Source organism: Mastigoproctus giganteus, chromosome 8, assembly GCF_048544385.1.
Source record: "Mastigoproctus giganteus isolate SK-2022 chromosome 8, ASM4854438v1, whole genome shotgun sequence".
Taxonomy (NCBI): Eukaryota; Metazoa; Arthropoda; class Arachnida; order Uropygi; family Thelyphonidae; genus Mastigoproctus; species Mastigoproctus giganteus.
Window position 1 is genome coordinate 183,339,984 of NC_143582.1, and position 20,103 is coordinate 183,360,086.

Consider the following 20,103-nt stretch of genomic DNA (forward strand, 5'->3'; position numbering starts at 1 on the left):
AAGCACGGGACATGAATAATAAGTTTTCATTCCTTCCAGAAAATTCCATTGAATAATAATATTGAAGCTTGATAGGGAGATTGACTTAATATAGAGGTTCCCAAATGTGGGCCACAGAGACTGCCCAATTCTTGTCTTTTTTTCTTGACAAATATATGGCCACACCATTTGAGTTGTACCTGAAAAAGTTGGCAGAACACGGTATGACTTATGTAACTTGCATGAGTCATACAGTTTTCTGCATAGCGTTTGGTTTCTGGCAGTTGCTGACAACTTATTCACTTGTGTTTTGTGGTGCGTTTGAGTCAGATGCACATCACTCTCTCATGTTTATCACCTTCCAAGACACTATTTCTAAGTAAGTTATCTTGTCCATATATTTCATGGTAACAACTTCTATAGTGAAGAACATATATATGGTATAATATGGTGAAAAGATACATAAACGGGGTCATCCCTCAAGTAGCATTGATTCAGTGCATGCTGATAAAAAATGTAGGGGCCATGCTACTCAAACTATTCCTGGATCTGAAATCCGATCTAATGGTCATATGTTCATTTTTTTCTATTCCCTGCATTTTTTTAATTTGTCTTGTTTTTTTTTACATTATTTTTTATTTCTGTTTCCTAGGTATTTCAAAGTTTTACTCCAGAAACCAGCTCTACTACAGCAGGATGCATTGACTATCAAAAGGAAGAGTTGCAGAGTTTCCTACACATGCAAGAAAAGCAGAAACTTGAAGCTTCCTTCCATGAAAAGCTGTGGGTCTTTCACTGTGCATACCTTGTGGATATTTTTGATCAACTGAACAGACTGAATCTAAAACTTCAAGGAAAGGGAACAACTATCATTCAGTTCGTTGACACTCTCAGTGCATTTATACAGAAGCTTGAAAACTAAAAGAAACGAAAGGCAGAGAAAGGGAACTTTGTGATGTTCGAATCTCTTTCAACAGTCACTATTAAGGATCCGTTGGATCCTGGCATTGCAAAGGATGTTGTGACATACCTCAGCTGTCTCTGAGAAGAATTTCTGCAGTACTTTCCAGAAATTGGGAGAGAAGGACTTGCACTCATGAGGAATCCTTTTCTTGTTAAAATCAGTGACATCCAGGATTACCTGCAAGATGAACTGATTGAACTTCAAAATTATTCTGGATGCAGAGATGTCTTTGAAGCTTCCTCTGTCTATGAGTTTTGGCCAAAAATTATGGGAAGCTACCCCAATATTGCAACATTTGCAATGTTGGGGTAGCTCCCCATCATTTTTTGGGCAGGAGCTTCGGAAGCTCCTGCCCTTTACAACTTATTTTTGTGAATCAGACTTCTCAACGTTGGTGCAGCTGAAGACAGAGGCTCAGAACCGTCTTGAATGCAAAGCAGACCTTAGACGTGCACTTTCTACAACAGAACTTGGATTGGGAAACTGGTGCAGAAAATTCAGGAGAACATCTCATTAAAGCAGCTTCAGCTTAAACTGGTTTGAGTTTTTTTTTTTCATTCAGCAGATGCCTGCAATGTTTTGTTTTCACATAGAAATTGTTCAAATGAAAAACATTGTTCCGTTAAATACTTTTAAATTGAACTAAGTTGTGGTTGTTATTGACATTTCTTTGGTTTCAAAAAATTGCTCAGCTATGATCCCCACTAGGCCATGACATGTCAGGCCAAAAGCCAGTTGGGCCACATAACAAAAAAAGTTGGGAAACACTGGTTTAATAGGTTTGTTTCCATTGTTAAAAATGGCACCTCTCACTGAAAGGAAACTGTACTTTATGGTTAGCTGCTGCAACAGGCAGAACAGTGCAGTCTGGTATTCCAAAGAAACTATAGAAAGATGCCTTTATTTGATCATTTGCAATGGTATAGCAGGTTTTCTGCTTATCACTCCCTTGTATGAGATGTGACTTCTGTTGGAGCTTGGACAAATTTCTGAGATCAGCAAACTTCAGCCACTGTAGATTCCATCAGTCATGGCTGTTTGCTAATCTCTACTAGTTTGCTGCTGGTGGAGGGGTACAGTTTTCTTGTGAATTATTCTTAATTTTTCAGCATGAACAATATGCAAAATCAGCCTTTAAAAACACTTATACTGATATAATACACAATGAAGGATATCATGAACCAGTTCACTGTGATGAAAGCAGTAAATTCAACAGGGATTTGGATTTCCCCACAACAGCCATCCACCTCAATCATTGCCATCATTCTACTTGTTATTATCATTCCGTTACTAGTTGATACTAGAGAAGAAAATATTGGCCAGGCAACTCGGAGTTATGGATATCAGTTGCACTTGATCCCATGTTGTTAAATCTCAATAATGTGACAAAAGTTGTATCATATAGGTGAGTCTGAATGAGAATTTTGCTGATATACAACTCAAAGCATTCAAATCAATGAAACTACATAATGCCTTCTGAACAGACTTAATTATCACACTTAAAGTAGCAAACAATCTAGTTATTCAAAAGTGAATGTACTTTGTGTCCTTGTGCAACACAAGTACATGAGGGCACATGCAAACAAGAAAAGATCCATATTCACTTAAAATCTCTGTTAGTTGAAATCAGGCACTTATATTAGCCCTTTTTCCGCCTAACTTTTTCTAACCATCAAGTAATTAGGCAGAAAAAAATACACAGGAAATTTTCGTAAAGCACCTCTGGTTGGCCTTGAAACCATGACTCATTTTCAAAAATTACTGCATTGTCACCAGAAAAATGCATACAAGAAGGGTTTTGGGAATGGAAATGGGAAGAAATTTAGAAAGGTTACAGTATGAAATCTATAATTAGAATATGGTGGATGCAGCAAAATTTCAAAGGAGTGGCTTTGAAATATGTCATTATATGTGGGCCATTGCCCACTTATAACCCAGATTCAAATTTGGCCTCAATGTACTATCTGTTCGGCATTTCTAGAGACTTTGACTGGTACTACTGCTTGTTACATTTCTGATGTAATGTACCAGGGCTGTAGTGGAGAGCATATGCTGTATACTCCTGGATCTTTTAGGTGAATAGCATATACCTTCTGGTTTTTGAAAGACTTGAGAAAACAAATATTTACTGAAAATTAAAAAATAAATTTATTAAAATTTAATTCTGAGGCAATACTTATAGTTTTATTATTTTTAATTAGATAGTATGAACCAGAGCTGTAATGCTCAATACATCCTACATTGATATCAACATTTGTAAAATAATAAGAGAAGTTTACCTCAATATAGTATGTAGAACACTTCCATATGACACTCTCCAGAAATTTCTGGAGAGTATCATACAGAAGTGTACTATGTGCTATATTGAGGTAAACTTCTCTTATTATTTTACAATTATTTTTAATATATATATACAGGGTGATTCACTACCAGTGCGACAAACTTCAGGAGGTGTAGGGGGCACAAAGACGAATCGGAATCACATAGCATTGCAGGGTCCGAAATGCCTTTGTCATGCAGGAGGTCGCATGAACAGCGATCCTGCTGGAAGTCAGCATTTGCGAACCGTTTATGTTGAAGAAACCAAGTAGCAAAAGTCCTCCGGAGTGGATAATCCACAAGCTCCAATGATTGGACGCGTTGCAGATGGTATGAACTCATTTGGTTTGTTGACAGTATCCTCCATACAGTGGATTGGGAAATACTCGATCGTTGGCCTATCGCTCGAGTACTCATACTCGGATTGCCTTCTGCAAGACGTAGCACATTCTCCTAATTGTCTGGCGTCCTCATCGTTCGCTCTCGATTCATGGTACCTCTCGTGAAACAACCAGTCTCACGTAACCTTCTGTGCACACGTGCAAAAATCGTATGATGAAGAGCACACCTGTGCGGGAAACGTTCCTGGTACAAGCGCAGAGCGACGCACCCGTTACAGTCCGCAGCTCCATACGCGAGGTGCATGTCAGCCAGTTCAACGTTTGAATACTCGTCCATCCTACTGCCTCGGGAACCGGTTCACAAATGCTGACTTCCAGCGGGATCACTGTTCACGCGACCTCCCATTCAATGTCCTCTACCGCATGACGAAGGCATTTCGGACCCTGCAATGCTATGTGATTCCGATTCGTCTTTGTGCCCCCTACACCTCTTGCAAGTTTGTCGCACTGGTAGTGAATCACCCTGTATAAGTAAGTAAATATGCCTTGTGTGTGTGTGTATATATATACCTGTGTGTGTGTGTGTACACACACACACACAGGTATATGCTGTATACTCTCTGTAATTCGATTAATAAGCCATGCACAGTATACTCTCTGCTTTTTGTAACATTCATAGAGTATACTCTGCTAATTTTATGACTACAGCACTGGATGCACCTTACTATTCTGCAAATTACCTTACAATAATTTTCGCTCAAATTACATTTCTATTATATTATTTCTAAACCCTAATAGGAGATTTCTCAGTAAAAGTAATATTGCTTCCACAGCTGCCAAATTCTTTTCTATTAATTTTTAATCATTTGAGCACCAGTATTTAGGCAGTGGGCAACACATTTCTTTTGAGAAATGTAGTTTATTAGTGTGCCACACTAGGGTAACTCATTTAAGTAATATTTAAGTAAAATATTACATGAGAAATATAAATATGCCAAGACATTATCCATCTAAAACATTTTTAGTTTGGTTTGATTGATTCAGTTCACTGTAAGTCCACAATTAGCATTAGCAAGGACACATGATGCAAGAAAGCAAGCTTATACAGCATCAGCCAGAAAAAGAAAAAAAAAACACCGCCCCCTTCTCATTTCACTCATCCACCCACTCCAAATGTTTGTCTAGTTCTGCCTTGAATCTGTTTAAACTATCAACTTCTACGACAGATGGAAGTTTGTTCCAGCAATCAACCACCCACTGGCTAAAGGCAAACTTCCGCACATCTATCCTACAACTGTCTTTTCTCGATTTGAATTTATGCCCTCTCAGGCGATTATTCTGAGCAAGAAGAAGAAGAATTCCATCAGCATTGAGCATGCTCAAACCAGTCAAGGCTTTTTACACCTCAATCAGATCACCTCGCAGGTGCCTAGTCTCCAGACACTATAATTTGCAAAACTTAAGCCTTTCTTCGTAAGAGCAACCCTATGTTCCATTCACTAATTTTATTATTCTTCTCTGTACTTGTTCCAACAGCTATACATCCTTCTTAAAATGAGGCCTCCAGACCAGTATACAGTACTCAAAGTGTGGCCTGACCATTTCCTTATACAAGGGGATAATCACCTCCTTATCCCTGCTAGAAAAATTCCTGTATATCACTGACAAGACACCATGGGCTATTCTTGCAGACCATCTGCACTTCTCAGAAAACTTCATATCTGCCTGCACAATTACCCCCAGGTCCTTTTCACTACTTTAATACATCATTTTGAAATGCACGCACTGTTAGTTGGTGTCAGAATAAATTGCCATTCCCGCTAGGGTGCACAGCAGAGATGGAGGAAACCCTGGTGCCATCAGACAATTAACACAGTATGGTTATAACTGAGAAGAGAAAGTTAGCAAGGGTAAAAATTAAAATTTTAAGGTTGACAAAACATTTCATAAAGGAAACATCACAGAATAAAGATGCACAGGAGCAGAATGGAATATGAAATTAAATACTGAAAAGTGAGTAAGTTGCTTAAGATGAATAGGCTTATCTTAAAAAGCAAAGAGAATGGATATGAAATTGGAATGGAAAAGATCCCATTAGAGATGAGCATGAGTTATATTGAAAGATGTCCAGTTAGCAGATGGTGGAGGCCAAGGTAGCTAGCATTAAACTTTTAGAAAGATGAAAATGAAAACAATTTGAATCTTTCCTTTTTCTAAAAATGTAAATTAAACATGGTGGAAGCAAATGACATACAAAATTAAACATTACTGCACCTCATATGAGTATTACTACAAACTGCAACAGGTAGTGCTGAAGAAATGCTAACTAGTTGATGCTTCCTTGTACCACTGGCTAATACTAACTACTACTTACTACATAATGAAAAATTGGTTAAAATTTCCTGCGTTCACTTAGGAAAGCACAGTGACAGTTATCAGGCAGCGGTTACAGCATACTTTAGGTAGGATATAGTAATAGAGGGATGTGATGCAAGAAAGCAATTGTATGAGCTTATGTAGCATCAGCCAAAAAAAAAAAAAAAAAAAATTCACACAACCATTCCCTCTAAATGTTTGTCCAGTTCCTCCTTGAATTTATTCAAGCTATCAACAGATGGAGGTTTGTTCTAGCAATTAGCCACCCTCTGTCTTCTCCTACTCAACCACCCTTTTATCCATTGTAGCAACTTACCCTTAATACTATTCTGTTCCAGTTTGTATAGTAGTCTTCCATGCGCAACAGTGTCAAAAGCTTTCCCGAAATCCAAGTATATGATATCAAAATTGTTTTTTGCATCCAGTTCCTTTGTAACCACATCATAGTATCCAATCAAATTTGTCAGACAAGACTTTCCTTAACAAACCCGTGCTGTATCTGACTTATTGCTGCAGTCTTGTCTAGCTGATCCTGCAATGCATCTTTAACCAGTGACTCCATTATTTTACCTGGAAAATAATGTTGCTGTACTTCCCTGAGTGAGTGGAGATCCTTGCCTGTTTATCCTGGCGTTTTTGTTTATTTATTATTTACCAATTTTTAATTGTGTAGCTTGAATTTGTTTTGTTTCCCCCCCCCCTCTCTTGTGTGCCAGTAGCAGTTAGCACTTTTTCAGCATTACTTTTGCAGTTTTCATTAGTACTCATGAGTAGCAGTTAATTTCTTAGATCATTGTTTTTCCTTTTGCTTATCTGAAACCAGGATCTGGCATGTCTTTGTATATAAGATTAAGACTTTTATTTTCTTTTCAGGAGATTGTACAAATAAAGAAGTTGTTGGGCAAGATGTATGTCAAAGAAAATGCCAGTCACTCTAAAGCTCTTATATTCCAGAGCAGTTCAAATGTAAAGGTAAATATTTCTAACATTATCTGCTAGTGAAATAAACAATAATAAGTGATATATTAGTAATTCTACCAGTCCGACTAGAGGAATGATACCTAATTATAGTATTTTTAGAAGAATATGAGAAATTTACCTCAATATGATATGTAGAACACTTCAGAAATTAAAATGCATATAACATTAACACAAAATGATTACAGTAAAACATAAATTGAAAACATTAAAAAATCAATTGAACACAATTAAAAATTAATTTAAAAAATTATTTTTAAAAATTTTAACGTAAATTTTGAAAAACGATTTTCCTTCCTGAAGCTGACGATGCTTTTCGACCATATATTGTGATCACAGGAATGAAAATTATGTGAGCATGAATCTTAAATAGAGATTATTTGTCTTTGTGCATGCTCATAAAAGACCACAAATCAGAGATTAGATATGGATGGCGAACGTTAATAGAATTCTCATGTAATATAATTTCGACAGTTTCTTCAACTAATAGTCTTGTATAATATGTTAACATAATAAAATTTAATATAATATAATCGTATAATACGTTGAAAAATTTAATTAATTTTTAATTTTTAAAAAAATTGTTCAAGTGATTTTTTAATTGTTTTCAATTTATTTTTTACTGTAATCATTTTACGTTAATGTTACATTCATTTTCATTTCTGGAGAGTATTGTTACAGTGAAACTTTTGCCCCCTTCCTTTAATCTGATTTAATCTAAATTACCATATCCTTGTTATCTGGGATACTTTTGAAACCTCACTTATTAATAACCCACATTTTTGGATAAAGAGTAAAACAAAATTAAATGCCATTTAAAAAGAAGTGTGTTGGGTAATAAAGATTGCGAAATTTTCACTCTAAGAGAGCAATAGAGTCTTAGAGGCCTATCAAAGAACAGCTGTCTCTGTGGAGCACTTGTGGGTCAAAAGAAGCTAATAAAAGTTTATAAACATTGGAAGGTTTTGCTCTGTATAGAATGTTAATGCAGGAATAGGAGAAGGGAAGGCACCATGATTCTCACGTGCACAAATGTATAAACAAATACTTTTCTGCCTCGATAAGGATGACATATATGAATGCTATTATTTTAAAATCTCCAAAAAAGATGTTGAGGAGTGTTCATGCATTTTGGACATAATGAATAGGTTATTCATTATGTCCGAAGTCAATAACAGTCAATTCATTATGGACATAATGAATTGACTGTTATTCCATCACTGCTGACCAAGTGTCTTGGGCATGAATCTCGCTCCTTAACACCCAATGAGAAGCAGGTATTCTATAAACATTTTGGGAAAAGGCCGGACATAAAAATGGGCCTTTGGGGGGGGCAGAGGGATTTGAAGTTGAAGACAGGAGAGTGCATAGGCAAGATTCCGGAGAAGACCAACCTGTTAAACCCACACCCTAGTTGTTCAAACTTGGCAAAGGTATCGAGAGTTGCCCTCTGATAGAGACAAAGCCGAGATTTGGTCAACTGGCAGAGAAGTTGAGTCACCTTCTGAAAGACAATGCCCACATTAGGCTTTGTAAGTGAGATTATGTTTTATAAGTATCAGAGTAAGATGGTTGCAAGAGTATTAATGAAATCCCCAAAAATGGTTTCTTCCTAGCAACTCAAATATTTGTAAATTAGTAATGGGTTATAATAATTTCGATTGCTTAAACATTAGTTTTGTTTGTCATATGCATTAAGTATGAAATCCGAAACCCTGCGGCACCTACAGCAGCATACTGGTTGCGTGGCCAACCGCCTCCCCCAGCTGCCAGCTAAGGACCAAAGAAGAAGAAGAAGAAGAAGAAGTATGAAATCTATAATTAGAATGGTTTATATTAAAGTACTTGTCATAATAATAATAATATAATAAAATGTATTATATGATCTTATTGGTAATAAATATTGTTGCAATTTTTTTAAATTCCTATCTCTCTCTTTGCCAAAGTTCTCATCCACCCAGAAATTAACAGATTTAGTGATAAGAAGTAATTCAATGGTTATTGCACATGGCAAAAATCTAACCAAGAGTTTTTTTGATGTTTTTCACAACGCACCTGTCCAAATTGAAGTTTTCATTCGTGAAAACAGGGGATATATGAGAGACCGGATCCTACTGACCTCTAGATGAATTCTTATGAGAAGGAGAATCAGAGACAGTGGCCAAAACAACGCCCTAACTACACTGAGGGGGAAAATATTGGGAACACCTAAGGCACCATCTTTAGGCACTAACCACACACACACACACACCAGCAGCAGAACAACTCTTTAACATGGAATAATCTTCCCCGGGACCCAGAATGGGTAACAATATCATACATAAGTGTTCTGTGTATCATATTGAGGTAAATTTCTCTTATTCTTCTACAAATATTGAAATCAGTGTAGAACGTATTGAGCACCATAACTCTGGTTGTACTATCTAATTATACATATGTCCAGTAATTAACTACCTATTTTTATTTTGGTATATGCCATTTTGTTATTTTCATATAAAGAATCCTAACCACTGAAACATGTAAGTAAATAAATAAAATTTCTATTTACATTTTATACAATTCAAAAAATATTTACAAATTTCTGTACATCACATCTTACCTTAGATTTTGCTGTCCCACAGACCAATCTTGAAAATTTCTTATATACTATCAAAATCCTCAAAGACATCGCATAGCTCCAACCACTCTACACCAGCCACTTTCTGCAGTGATTCTTGTCTTAAATCATTATACTCCATATGGTCCCTCAAAATGTGTTCAGAGTTCTCTATTTCACCATAACTGCACTGATCAGAATGTACCAAACCCATGGCTTTAAGTCTAGTTCTGTCCCATAAAGACCGAGATTGGGCCATCTCGGCCTTTATGGGACAGAATCTACAATTCCTCATCATGATTGACACATCAGGCAAAAAGCCATATGTGGCTCTCCCCTTCACAGAACCATTCCATCTTTCTTGTCACCTTCACTCCACCTTTAATCGAAACCTCTTCCACTCTTTGTTTACAGATATGCTCTACCATACTCATACTCTACATTGGGACATGCAACCATTTCTAATGCCTCCATAGTTCTATTCTCCGTAGTTGCCTACTGTAAATACAGGGTGTTCGGAAAGTCACTGTGCACTTTTCTAATCATATTTTGTTTATATTTCAGATTTTGATCCCAATATGATTTTAACAACTGAAGAACATGTATGGCTCATCGAACACGTATTCCGAGAAGGTGGTAAATACACAGATGTGGTGCAACAGCGATTTGCTGATAAATTCCCAGATACACCTGTTCCACATCGCAATACAGTTCGTAACCTTGTCGACAAGTTTCCGGAAACAGGAGCAGTGGATGATGTCAAACGCTGTGGAAGGCCAGAAAAGCTATCGGAGGAGAAACTGTTGGATATTTCTGACAGTATGCTGCAGAGTCCATCAAAATCATTATGAAAGTTAGCTCAGCAGCATGATATTGGTCTTGGAACTGCTCAAAGCCGTCAGAAAGAAATTAAAGCTCTTTCCATACAAAATAATGGCGGTACATGAACTGAAAGCAACTGATCATGAAAAACGAATACGCTATTGCAGATCGTTTAACCGATTTATCGAAGAGAATACAGCTAACATGTTGGATGTGACCTTTTTCGCCAACAAAGCATGGGTCCATCTCTCGGGTTATGTTAATTTGCAAAATGATTTTGCGAATTAACACCCTACATGATTTCAGGGTTGGTGTGTGGGTTGCGATTTCCAGACGTTGAATTGTTGGCCCTATTTTCTTTATGAACACAATAAACAGCGAGCGCTATTGTTTGGAGATTCTTCACACCTTCATCGGTCAGATGACAAGTGATGAAATCAATTACTCGTGGTTTCAACAGAATGGTGCTACTGCCCACACATCTCACAGATCTATGCAGTTATTAAAGGAATGTTTTGGAGATCGCATTATTTCGACAGATGTGTGGCTCCCACGCTCACCAGATCTAAATTAAACAAGACTTTTATCTATGGGGAGCAGCAAAATCTGCAGTGTATTGAGTTTGTCTGCACACGCTGGATGACTTGAAACATTCATTCAGTCTATTTCAAGCGAGCAACTGATAGCAGTATTTAGAAACAAAATAAGGATCCAAGCCTGTATTGATGCTAAGGGGGTCACTTTCAACATTGTTTATAATTGTCATTCATATTTACCTCCTGTATTCTATATTGAAACACATCTGTTAATAAATATATAAGTGCACAGTGACTTTCCGAACACCCTGTATCTTTTAGCATCGAATAAGTTTGAGTTCTTTACCTGCTGTAACCTGAAGAACATTGTTGTAAATGGTTGTACAGGCTTGAGTCACACTCAAAAGGACAAGCTTTGAAAAGCAGATATAAGATGCTTCCTTATAACACTATTCTGCACTCAGTGTCCCCATGCTTCACGTGCCTATAACATTATGGGCACTCACATACATTAATATAACAGATCTGGAGACTCACTCTTCCAAAATAATCCTCCTTAACTTTGCATATAAAACTCTTATTTTCCCCTTTATGCACTTAATATGGGAGGAAGTTAACTTGCATAAACCATTACTTCTTAAAAAGGCGCATCAAGAGCTAACACGAGCCCAGCCCTTGATGCCAGTTTGCCATACTGTAATTTGCATTTAATTCCATTCCTGTTAAGATGATCTTGGATTTGTATTATGTTCCAGGAAACATAATATGAATCGATTATGTTCCCTGGAACTGAAGTCAAGCTTACAGGATTATACTTGCTTCATTGCCCTTTGATCTCCATTTGTGAATGGGAGACACATTTGCACATCACAAATCTATAGGAAACTCCCATGAATTCAAGGATGCTCTCCTAAGCTTGTTTGCTTACCTTTTTTTGCTGCTTCTTGTAATATAACTGGATAGATCCCTGGTGCCTTATTTACTTCTAGGTTCAGCAATTTCTCTTCCACTTTCTTCTCAGTTATAACAAATATTGTTAATCTCCCAGTTATAACTTAATGTATTTCTGGCATTCCTATCCCTAAAAACTTCATGTGTGAATGCAGGTGCTAAATATTTATTTAGTTTGCCAGTAACCTGAACAGGTTCATCTGTAGTTATGCCATTCATATCTGGTGGACCAATGTCGTTTATCCTTTTCCTTCTTGTGTTAACATAAGCAATGAATTCTTTGCTCCTTTCTGTTTGCAGTCTGTCAAGGATTCCTCATAATCTGCCTTAGCTTGCCTAGCCCCCTTAGTGACCTGATTGCAGACTAATCTTTAATTTCTGTAGGATTCCATGTATACTGTTAATTTATAATCATGCCATCCATTTAGGTCTAAACCTTGAACAATCTCTTTGTTGGTATAAAAAGATTAGTAGCTTCTATGATTACTTTCTTGAATGCTTCCCATTTAGAAATTGCAGTTGTTAACATTATCGGTTGGTCCCACTGAAAGGAATTTTAAACTAAGACCACTGTGGTCACGTTTACAAAATAAAAATTCCTTCCCCTTATCCCAACAATAATTAAATCTTTAAGTATTATCCCACATCAATACACTATGATTACTGCCCTAGTGATTCCTTATCTGGATATTCTTAATGCATGAAGGGTCACTGCTGGTAATCAGATCAAGAATATTGCTATCTCTTTTTTCCTCTCTAGCATGCTGCTGTAGAAAGCAGTCATCCAGTAAACCAATAAAATTTTTGCTGCTGTGTAAGTAACCAACTCACAAGTTATTCTGAACTACTGGCCCCATTCTTCCTGTTTGTATAATCATTCATTGGGCCTATGGCAGACTCCTGCTCTCATTTTAGTGTTCATAGTGCTTATTACACACACAACTGACTCAATATTTCACTGGCTGCCCACCCAGATGATGTGGGCAGCCAGTGAATAATCAAGAGCATTATTAGTGAAATAATCAAGGAACCTTAATCAAGAGCATTACTCCCTCCTGTCTTGCATGTCTTTCTTGTATGCACTGTATTATCCATTATCAAATTCTGCATTTCTTACGTTTGAGTGGCACCATGTTTTCAGTATCCGGCTATGTCCATATTTGTTGATTTAACTGGTACTTCAGGTTCAAGTTTATTTACTATACTTCTAGAATCCATGTATTTGCTTGTCCCATGATGACCCCCAGCAGTAATCTCCAACACCTTGTTTTTCAGGCTGTTGTATGCCCCAATAGAAGCAGTTCAAGAATTACTTTCACCTCTGCTTGTGGCTGCTGTTAATGTATTAGTCTGTGTACTCCCTCCAGGCTAGCAGTTTTCAGACCCACCTAAAACTGCCTCAGTAACATTAAATATTTTGCATCCCTTCTGTTTAAGTGTATCTCATCTCTGTAAAAACAGTCTCTTCTCTTAACAAGCAGACACCACACTGAGAAAAATTTCTACCCCATGAGCTTTATTTATCTCTCTTTTGGAAGATAAATAATGTACTTGTATCTGCTGGTGTGGCAATTAGAATCTTGTACTTCAGGTTTTTAGAATTGGATCATAATGACATTAGTTCTAAAATTTCTAACAAATTTGTTTCCTGTATCACCTACTAAAATGATCTTTTCCTCTGAACACTTGGACTTGGTGCATTATAGCCTTAGCTGTTCGTGCACTAAAAAAACCCAAACCAAACCTCTGAACACTTACCCCCTTTTCTTCCAAAAATAAAGTCACATCTAAAATAAATTCTGCATAACATTATCTCCATTATTTCCAAATTACACCACTCAACATAATATTTTTTATAGTTAGTATTATTTTGGTGCTCAGAACTTTTAAGTATTTTTCCATTTTTATGTAAATGAATAGCCAGATTTTAAAGCAAAGCTCGATTGATTTGTAATTGGAATTTTACTGTATGATGTAAGGCAATCAGAATAGTGCTTAATTATTTTTGCTACTGGCAAGCCAATCTCGTGATAATTTTTATCCATTTTATAACGTTAAATTTAGTAAGCTAACAGGAAATGTATGTCCAAATATGTCATCGGGAAAATCTGTAGGATACTTTTCATGAGCTTGCTGTATTGCTTCCTGTATCTGAACTGATGCTAAACTTCATTTCAGTTGTGTTGAATACTGAGCAGAGTTGCTTTTACCAGGAGAATTATTCATAGTCACAGATTTCTGTGGCAGTTACTTTTAATTCTTATATTGCACTTGTAGATTCAATTGCATAGATGCTATTTATAACTACTATGCAATTGGTAACAACCATAATATTTTCTATTATATCAATATTTTCCACTTTATCATCATTTTTTGTTATCTTCAGTCTTCTTTTCATAATTCATTACTATTCTGTTTCTAGCTCATTTTTGTGTACTCTAAAACCTACAAATTCTTCCTGTTTTTTTTTCAAGACTTTTTCTTTTCTTTCTGCCACTCTTGATTTGCTGTGGCATCTCATTTATTCTGAAAAATATATTGATTTTTGTATTTTATAAATTGTATATAATTTTATTCTTATATACACTTTTTTATTTTGTTTTTATGAATTTTAGTCAAACTAATACAAATAAAGAGAAGTATATCTGTTTGCATAACAAGATTTAGAAGTATTATGATGGACTTGAATATCAGTTACAGCCAGGGTTTATATAACATTTTTAACTTATGAGTAATTATCAATAAAAATATCTTTCCTTAAATAATATGACTAAGGATATAAACAACTAGCAATTGCTTACATTTATTGTTAATCCCAGTTAAAAATCTTAAAAATAAGTCCACCTAATTTATGCTGGTTGCACTAAAATATTGAATACATACATATATTAATTATACCTTATAAATAATTGCAATAAATTTATGTTATATAACTCTAAACAAAGTACACATTTATACCTTATAAATGACTGCAATAAATTGGTGTTATATAACTATAAACAGTCTATTCTACTATGCTTTATAGTCAGCAGAGCAAATTTGTCTGCACAATGAGTTTCAGTGGTAATGCACTACTGTCAAACAGATGATCTCGCTAAAAGATTAACTTCCCATCTATTAATAACAATTCAAAGAAATTCTTATTCAATAATAGAATTCAAAAATGTGTTCCTTGACCTCGAAAATACAGTGGGGCCTCGACTTAGCATTAGCAGAGGCATACGATGCAAGAAAGCAAGCTTATGCAGCATCAACCAAAAAAAAACCCTCCCATTTCACCCCTCCATTCGTTCCAAATGCCTGTCCAGCTCAGCCTTAAATTTATTTAGGCTTTCAACTTCCACAACAAAAGATGGAAATCTGTTCCACCAATCAACTACTTGCTGGCTAAAGGCAAATTTCCACACATCTATTCTACAACTGTCTTTCCTTAATTTGAATCTGTGCCCCCTCAGGTTCTTAATCTGAGCAAGAGGAAGAATCCATCACCATTCAGCTTGCCCCCACCATTCAAGGCCTTATACACCTCAGTCAGATCACCTTGCAGGTGCTTACTCTCCAGGTGCTGCAATTTGCAGAACTTAAGCCTTTCTTGGTAAGAGCACCCCTTCGTTCCCCACACCAATCTTGTTGCCCTTCTTTGTACTCGTTCTAGCAACTCTACGTGCATTATAGCCTTAGTTGCTAATGCGCCAATAAAACCCAAGAACTCAAGCAACTCTACATTCTTCTTAAATTAGGCTTCCAAACCCGTACACAGTACTCTAGGTGTGGCCTGACCATTGCCTTGTATAACGGGATAATCACCTCCCTGTCCATGCTAGCAAAATTCCTATATATCAATGACAAGGCTCCATGACCTGCCCTGGCAGCCCATCTGCACTGCTCAGTGAACTTCCTATTCAACTGCACAATTACCCCCAGGTCTTTTTCACTTCCCTGAGTGTAGTACCACACATTTGGTACGTTTCTCTTCGGTTATTGCTACCCATATGAAGTACTTTGCATTTGTCAATGTTAAACTTCAATTGCCACTTCTCTCCCATTTGCCCAACTTATCTAGATCCAGTTGGAGTGCCATACTGTCTTTAACAACCCTGCCAACCTTTGTATCATCTGAAAACTTGGACATTAAACCTGATATACCTTCATCAATATCACTGATAAATACACAAAACAACAATGGGTCCAACACCGAACCCAGGGGAACTCGACTAATAACATATATCCACGAAAAGCAATGTCCATTGATTACCACTCTCTGTCGTCTCCCACTCAACCATCCCTTAATCCATTGTAGCAACTAACCTTAATGCCATATCTGTCCAATTTGTACAGCAGTCTTCCATGTGCAACTGTATCAAAAGCTTTCCTGAGATTCAAGAATATGATATTAAAATTATTTTTGGCATTCAGTTACTTTGTGACCACATCATAGTATCCAATCACATTGGTCAGACAAGACCTCCCTTTAACAAACCCATACTGTGTCTTAACTATTACTGCAGTCTTGTCTAGATGATCCTGCAATGCTTCTTTAACCAGTGACTCCATTATTTTCCCCGGAACACATATTAATGTGTGTTCCGGGGAAAATTTAAAATTAAACTAACAGGTCTATCGTTACTTGTGTCACCTTTTGAACCCCCTTTGTGAATTAGTGATACATTTGCACATTTCCAGTCCATGGGGACCTCCCCTGCATCCAAGGAAGCTCTCATAATTATGGCTAAGGGTTTGCTTACTTCCTTTGCTGCCTCCTTTAATATAACTGGATAGATCCCAACCACCCTTATGACCTTGACATCTGATATTCTCAGGTACCGATGTACCTTCCATACGATCATTTATTTTAAGGACCAATGATATTTGCAGCTACCGATTGCTTTCTGATATAGCTGGAATGATACATGGGTGAAAATTTTCAGATGCATGGCGCACAGAAAATCACTTGTACGATTGTTCCCAACCAAATAACATCTTTTTTATTGTTCAACAATGTTAAACTCCATCAACTAGTGGCAGTGCTGTGCACTTTGAAGACTAAAGCAAGCAGAGGCTAGTTCGAGTGGAACATCACTTGTATGATTGTTCTTAACCAAATAATGTATTTTTTATTGTTCAAAGTGTGCCGTGCGGAAACCTAAAGCTCCATCAACCAGTGGCAGTGTGCACTTTGAAGACTAAAGCCAGCAGAGGCTGCTTTGAGTGATTCAAAAACAGGGCGAATATCAAAGTGTTGAAAGGCATGGAAAGGCATCCAGTGCTGATAAAAAAGCAACTGAGACCTTTAATATTGAATTCCAAGAATTTTTGTTTGGGAGGATTATCTTCTGTAGCAGGTTTTTAACATTGGCGAAACCGGTCTATTCTGGAAGCGAATGCCCAGGAGAACGTACCTCACTAAAGATTAGGCTAGTTTACCTGGGCATAAGCCTATGAAAGATAAGCTCACTCTCCTGTTGGTTGCCAATGCCTCTTGAGAGTTGAAGCTGAAGCCTTGCTTGTGTATCACTCTAACACCCCCAGAGTATTTAAACAACAAAAGGTCGACAAAGCCATGCTGGGAGTGTTTTGGCACAGTAACAAGAAGGCTGGGTTACACTATATGTCTTCAGTGAACGGGAGCTTGAAGTTTTCTGTCCTTCAGTGAAAAGTTATCTTGAAAAAATAACCTTCCTGTGAAGGCACTGCTCTTGCTGGATAATGCACAAGGCCATGATTCCAACCTTGCTCAATCTCTTGAGGCACAATTTGCCACCAAACACCACCATTCTTCTTCAACCAATGGACCAACAAGTGATTGCAAACTTTAAGAAAATCTCCACCATGAAAATGTTTGCAAGTTGCTTTGCAGCGACCTCTGGTGAAAATTGTAAGTTCTTGGAATGATATTTTCACCAGCCTTCAAAAACATCTGGCATTTAATTATCCATAACGTTGACGGATTTGAAGATGATGGTGCTTTGACAAATGATATTGTTACTCTTGGTAAATCAATGTGTCTGGAGGTTGCAGGAGAGGATGTGAAGGACCTTATTGACACTCATGGGCATGAGCTAACAACAGAGGAGCTACAAGGTCACAATCAGGACCCTGGGCTTGGCACACCCAGGGTCCTGAGTTGGATATCATCATTCTTCTTTTTCTTGGCAATTCCCTTCTACTTCTCTTGGGGTAATTCAGAAAATTTTTTTGGGCTGGTGCGGCATAAGCCTCAGGCTTCCTTGCACCATATGGCTAATAATAATAACTACAGACCCATTTCTCTCACCAGCTGCTTAAGTAAAATCCTGAAAGACAAAAAAAAAAAAAAAATGATACTCCATTCACTAAACTGCTCTCATTGCACGGGTGAGTCGTTGTGATTGGGGATTGAACCGACGCACCCTTAAGGTTCTGTACAAATCAATCTTCCTTCCCTTCATAACGTATGGATCAGGGGTCTGGTTTCACAGGGCAACTCTTTACAACAACAAACAAACTGGGAACCATCCAACGCACCATCCTTCTTACTATTACAAGGGCATGCTGCACAGTTAGCAACCCAGCCCTTCAGGTTCTTGCAGGCATCCTTCTGCTTGATCTGGAGGTTATTCGAAGGGGCCTCCACTACTGTCTATCCAGGGGTATACCAGCAACTATCCTTGGACACTCCATCAATAACCTGAATGAAATCAGGCAGGAAAAGAAACAAATTGCCATCCTACTACTTCAGACTTGTCAGGACAGATGGACTGCTACCGACAAGGGCCCAATCACCAAGAAATTTATACCTTATGTGAATGCCGTATTTCCCAAATCTCCAAATTGGTTTTATCCTGGCCTTTATACCACCTACCTCATTAACTAACATCCATGGGAATCACTGACAACCCCTACTGTGCATGTGGTGAAATAGAAGACTGGAACCATCTAGTATATACCTGTCAACACTATGAGGACCTCTGCAGCATCCTGTTTACTTGTATACAAGATAACCCTCAAGGAAATGAACATTTATTCATCACAGAAGAAAACTACTACTATGAGTTTACCAAGTTTGCACAAGCTCTCTTCACAAGACGGAGCACCTTATTGCCAACACAAAATAGGAACAACCCAAACATCTGATCCTTACCTAACTGGCCAACCGATCTTAACTTGGATAGGATCAACTGGCGTACGGGCCACCTGATTCCTCAGTGGCAACTTACATGCAGCTGTGTCTTATTTATCGTCCTTCCCGGGTTCCCCTTTCAACTGATGGCGCTTATTGCTCCATTGCTAACCTGGAGGGTGCCTTCACCTACATCCTCCATATTTCTAGCTATACCCTCCTTTCTTGCATACACTCTGTACTTCCCCGACTCTACTTTTTTTTTTTTTTTTTTTTGTCTCCATCCAGGAAGCTCTGGCGACCCTGGCGGAGACAAGCCAGAGAATAATGTGCAGACTGGCTACCTCCTAGTGGTGTGTGCAGGCAACGTGGAGTCCCAGCAGGGACCCTGCGCCCAAATGCCAGGACACACAACAGAACCTAATGCAATATGTCATATACAACACTTTTCTGGCATTTACAGTAGTACTGTATTCCTTCACAGTGAACATATGGTGCAGATGTGGGAAATCACAGGTGGCACCTGACCCTAATACTATGCACACTATGACTAACATGGTATCTTGATTCCCAAAATATGATCTTTAATAATTTTGGTTCCAGAAAAAAATCAATCATCCCTGGATCTCGTGGGCAAAGCTGAAACAAACATCAAGAATGCGTTTATTCGAAATGAAGTCTCATCATGGTATGACTTGACATAGAGAAGGCCTTTGACACTACTTGGCATTTTGGTATTCTGAGAGCTCTTCATTCCCTTGACCTGAGAGGCCACTTACTATATTTCATACACAATTTCCTTCACCACAGGACCTTTCATGTTTCATGACAGGTCCTTTCACAAACATATATACAAGGAGTGCCACAGGGCTCGCCCTGTTCTCAGTGCTACCTTGTCTGCAATAAGAATAAACTAGATGACCGAAAAATTCCCAAAAATGTAAAGGCAAACTTCTATGTCGATAATCTGACTGTCTGTCTGAATGATCAACATTAAGTATCAGCCTAATATACTCGGCACAGTTCACAATGCATTCTAGAAATAAACCCAGGGCAGCTCAGCCTACTGGTATACATCCTGACAAAGTCCTCCAAGATCTAGACAGTTCAGGTCCTCTATTAAACCTTCTTGTGAATGTTAT

The 20,103-nt window shown here is 37.6% G+C and overlaps 1 protein-coding gene across 1 annotated transcript in view; it reads left to right on the top strand.

Moving 5' to 3' along the window:
* The window catches only part of LOC150082054 (progesterone-induced-blocking factor 1-like), a 172,245-nt gene that overhangs the window by 139,952 nt on the left and 12,190 nt on the right, over nucleotides 1-20,103 (top strand). Inside the window, exon 12 of the mRNA XM_090379941.1 lies at nucleotides 6,853-6,951. Within this exon, the coding sequence (XP_090236067.1) occupies nucleotides 6,853-6,951 (99 nt within the window). The remainder of the gene's footprint in view (nucleotides 1-6,852; nucleotides 6,952-20,103) is intronic.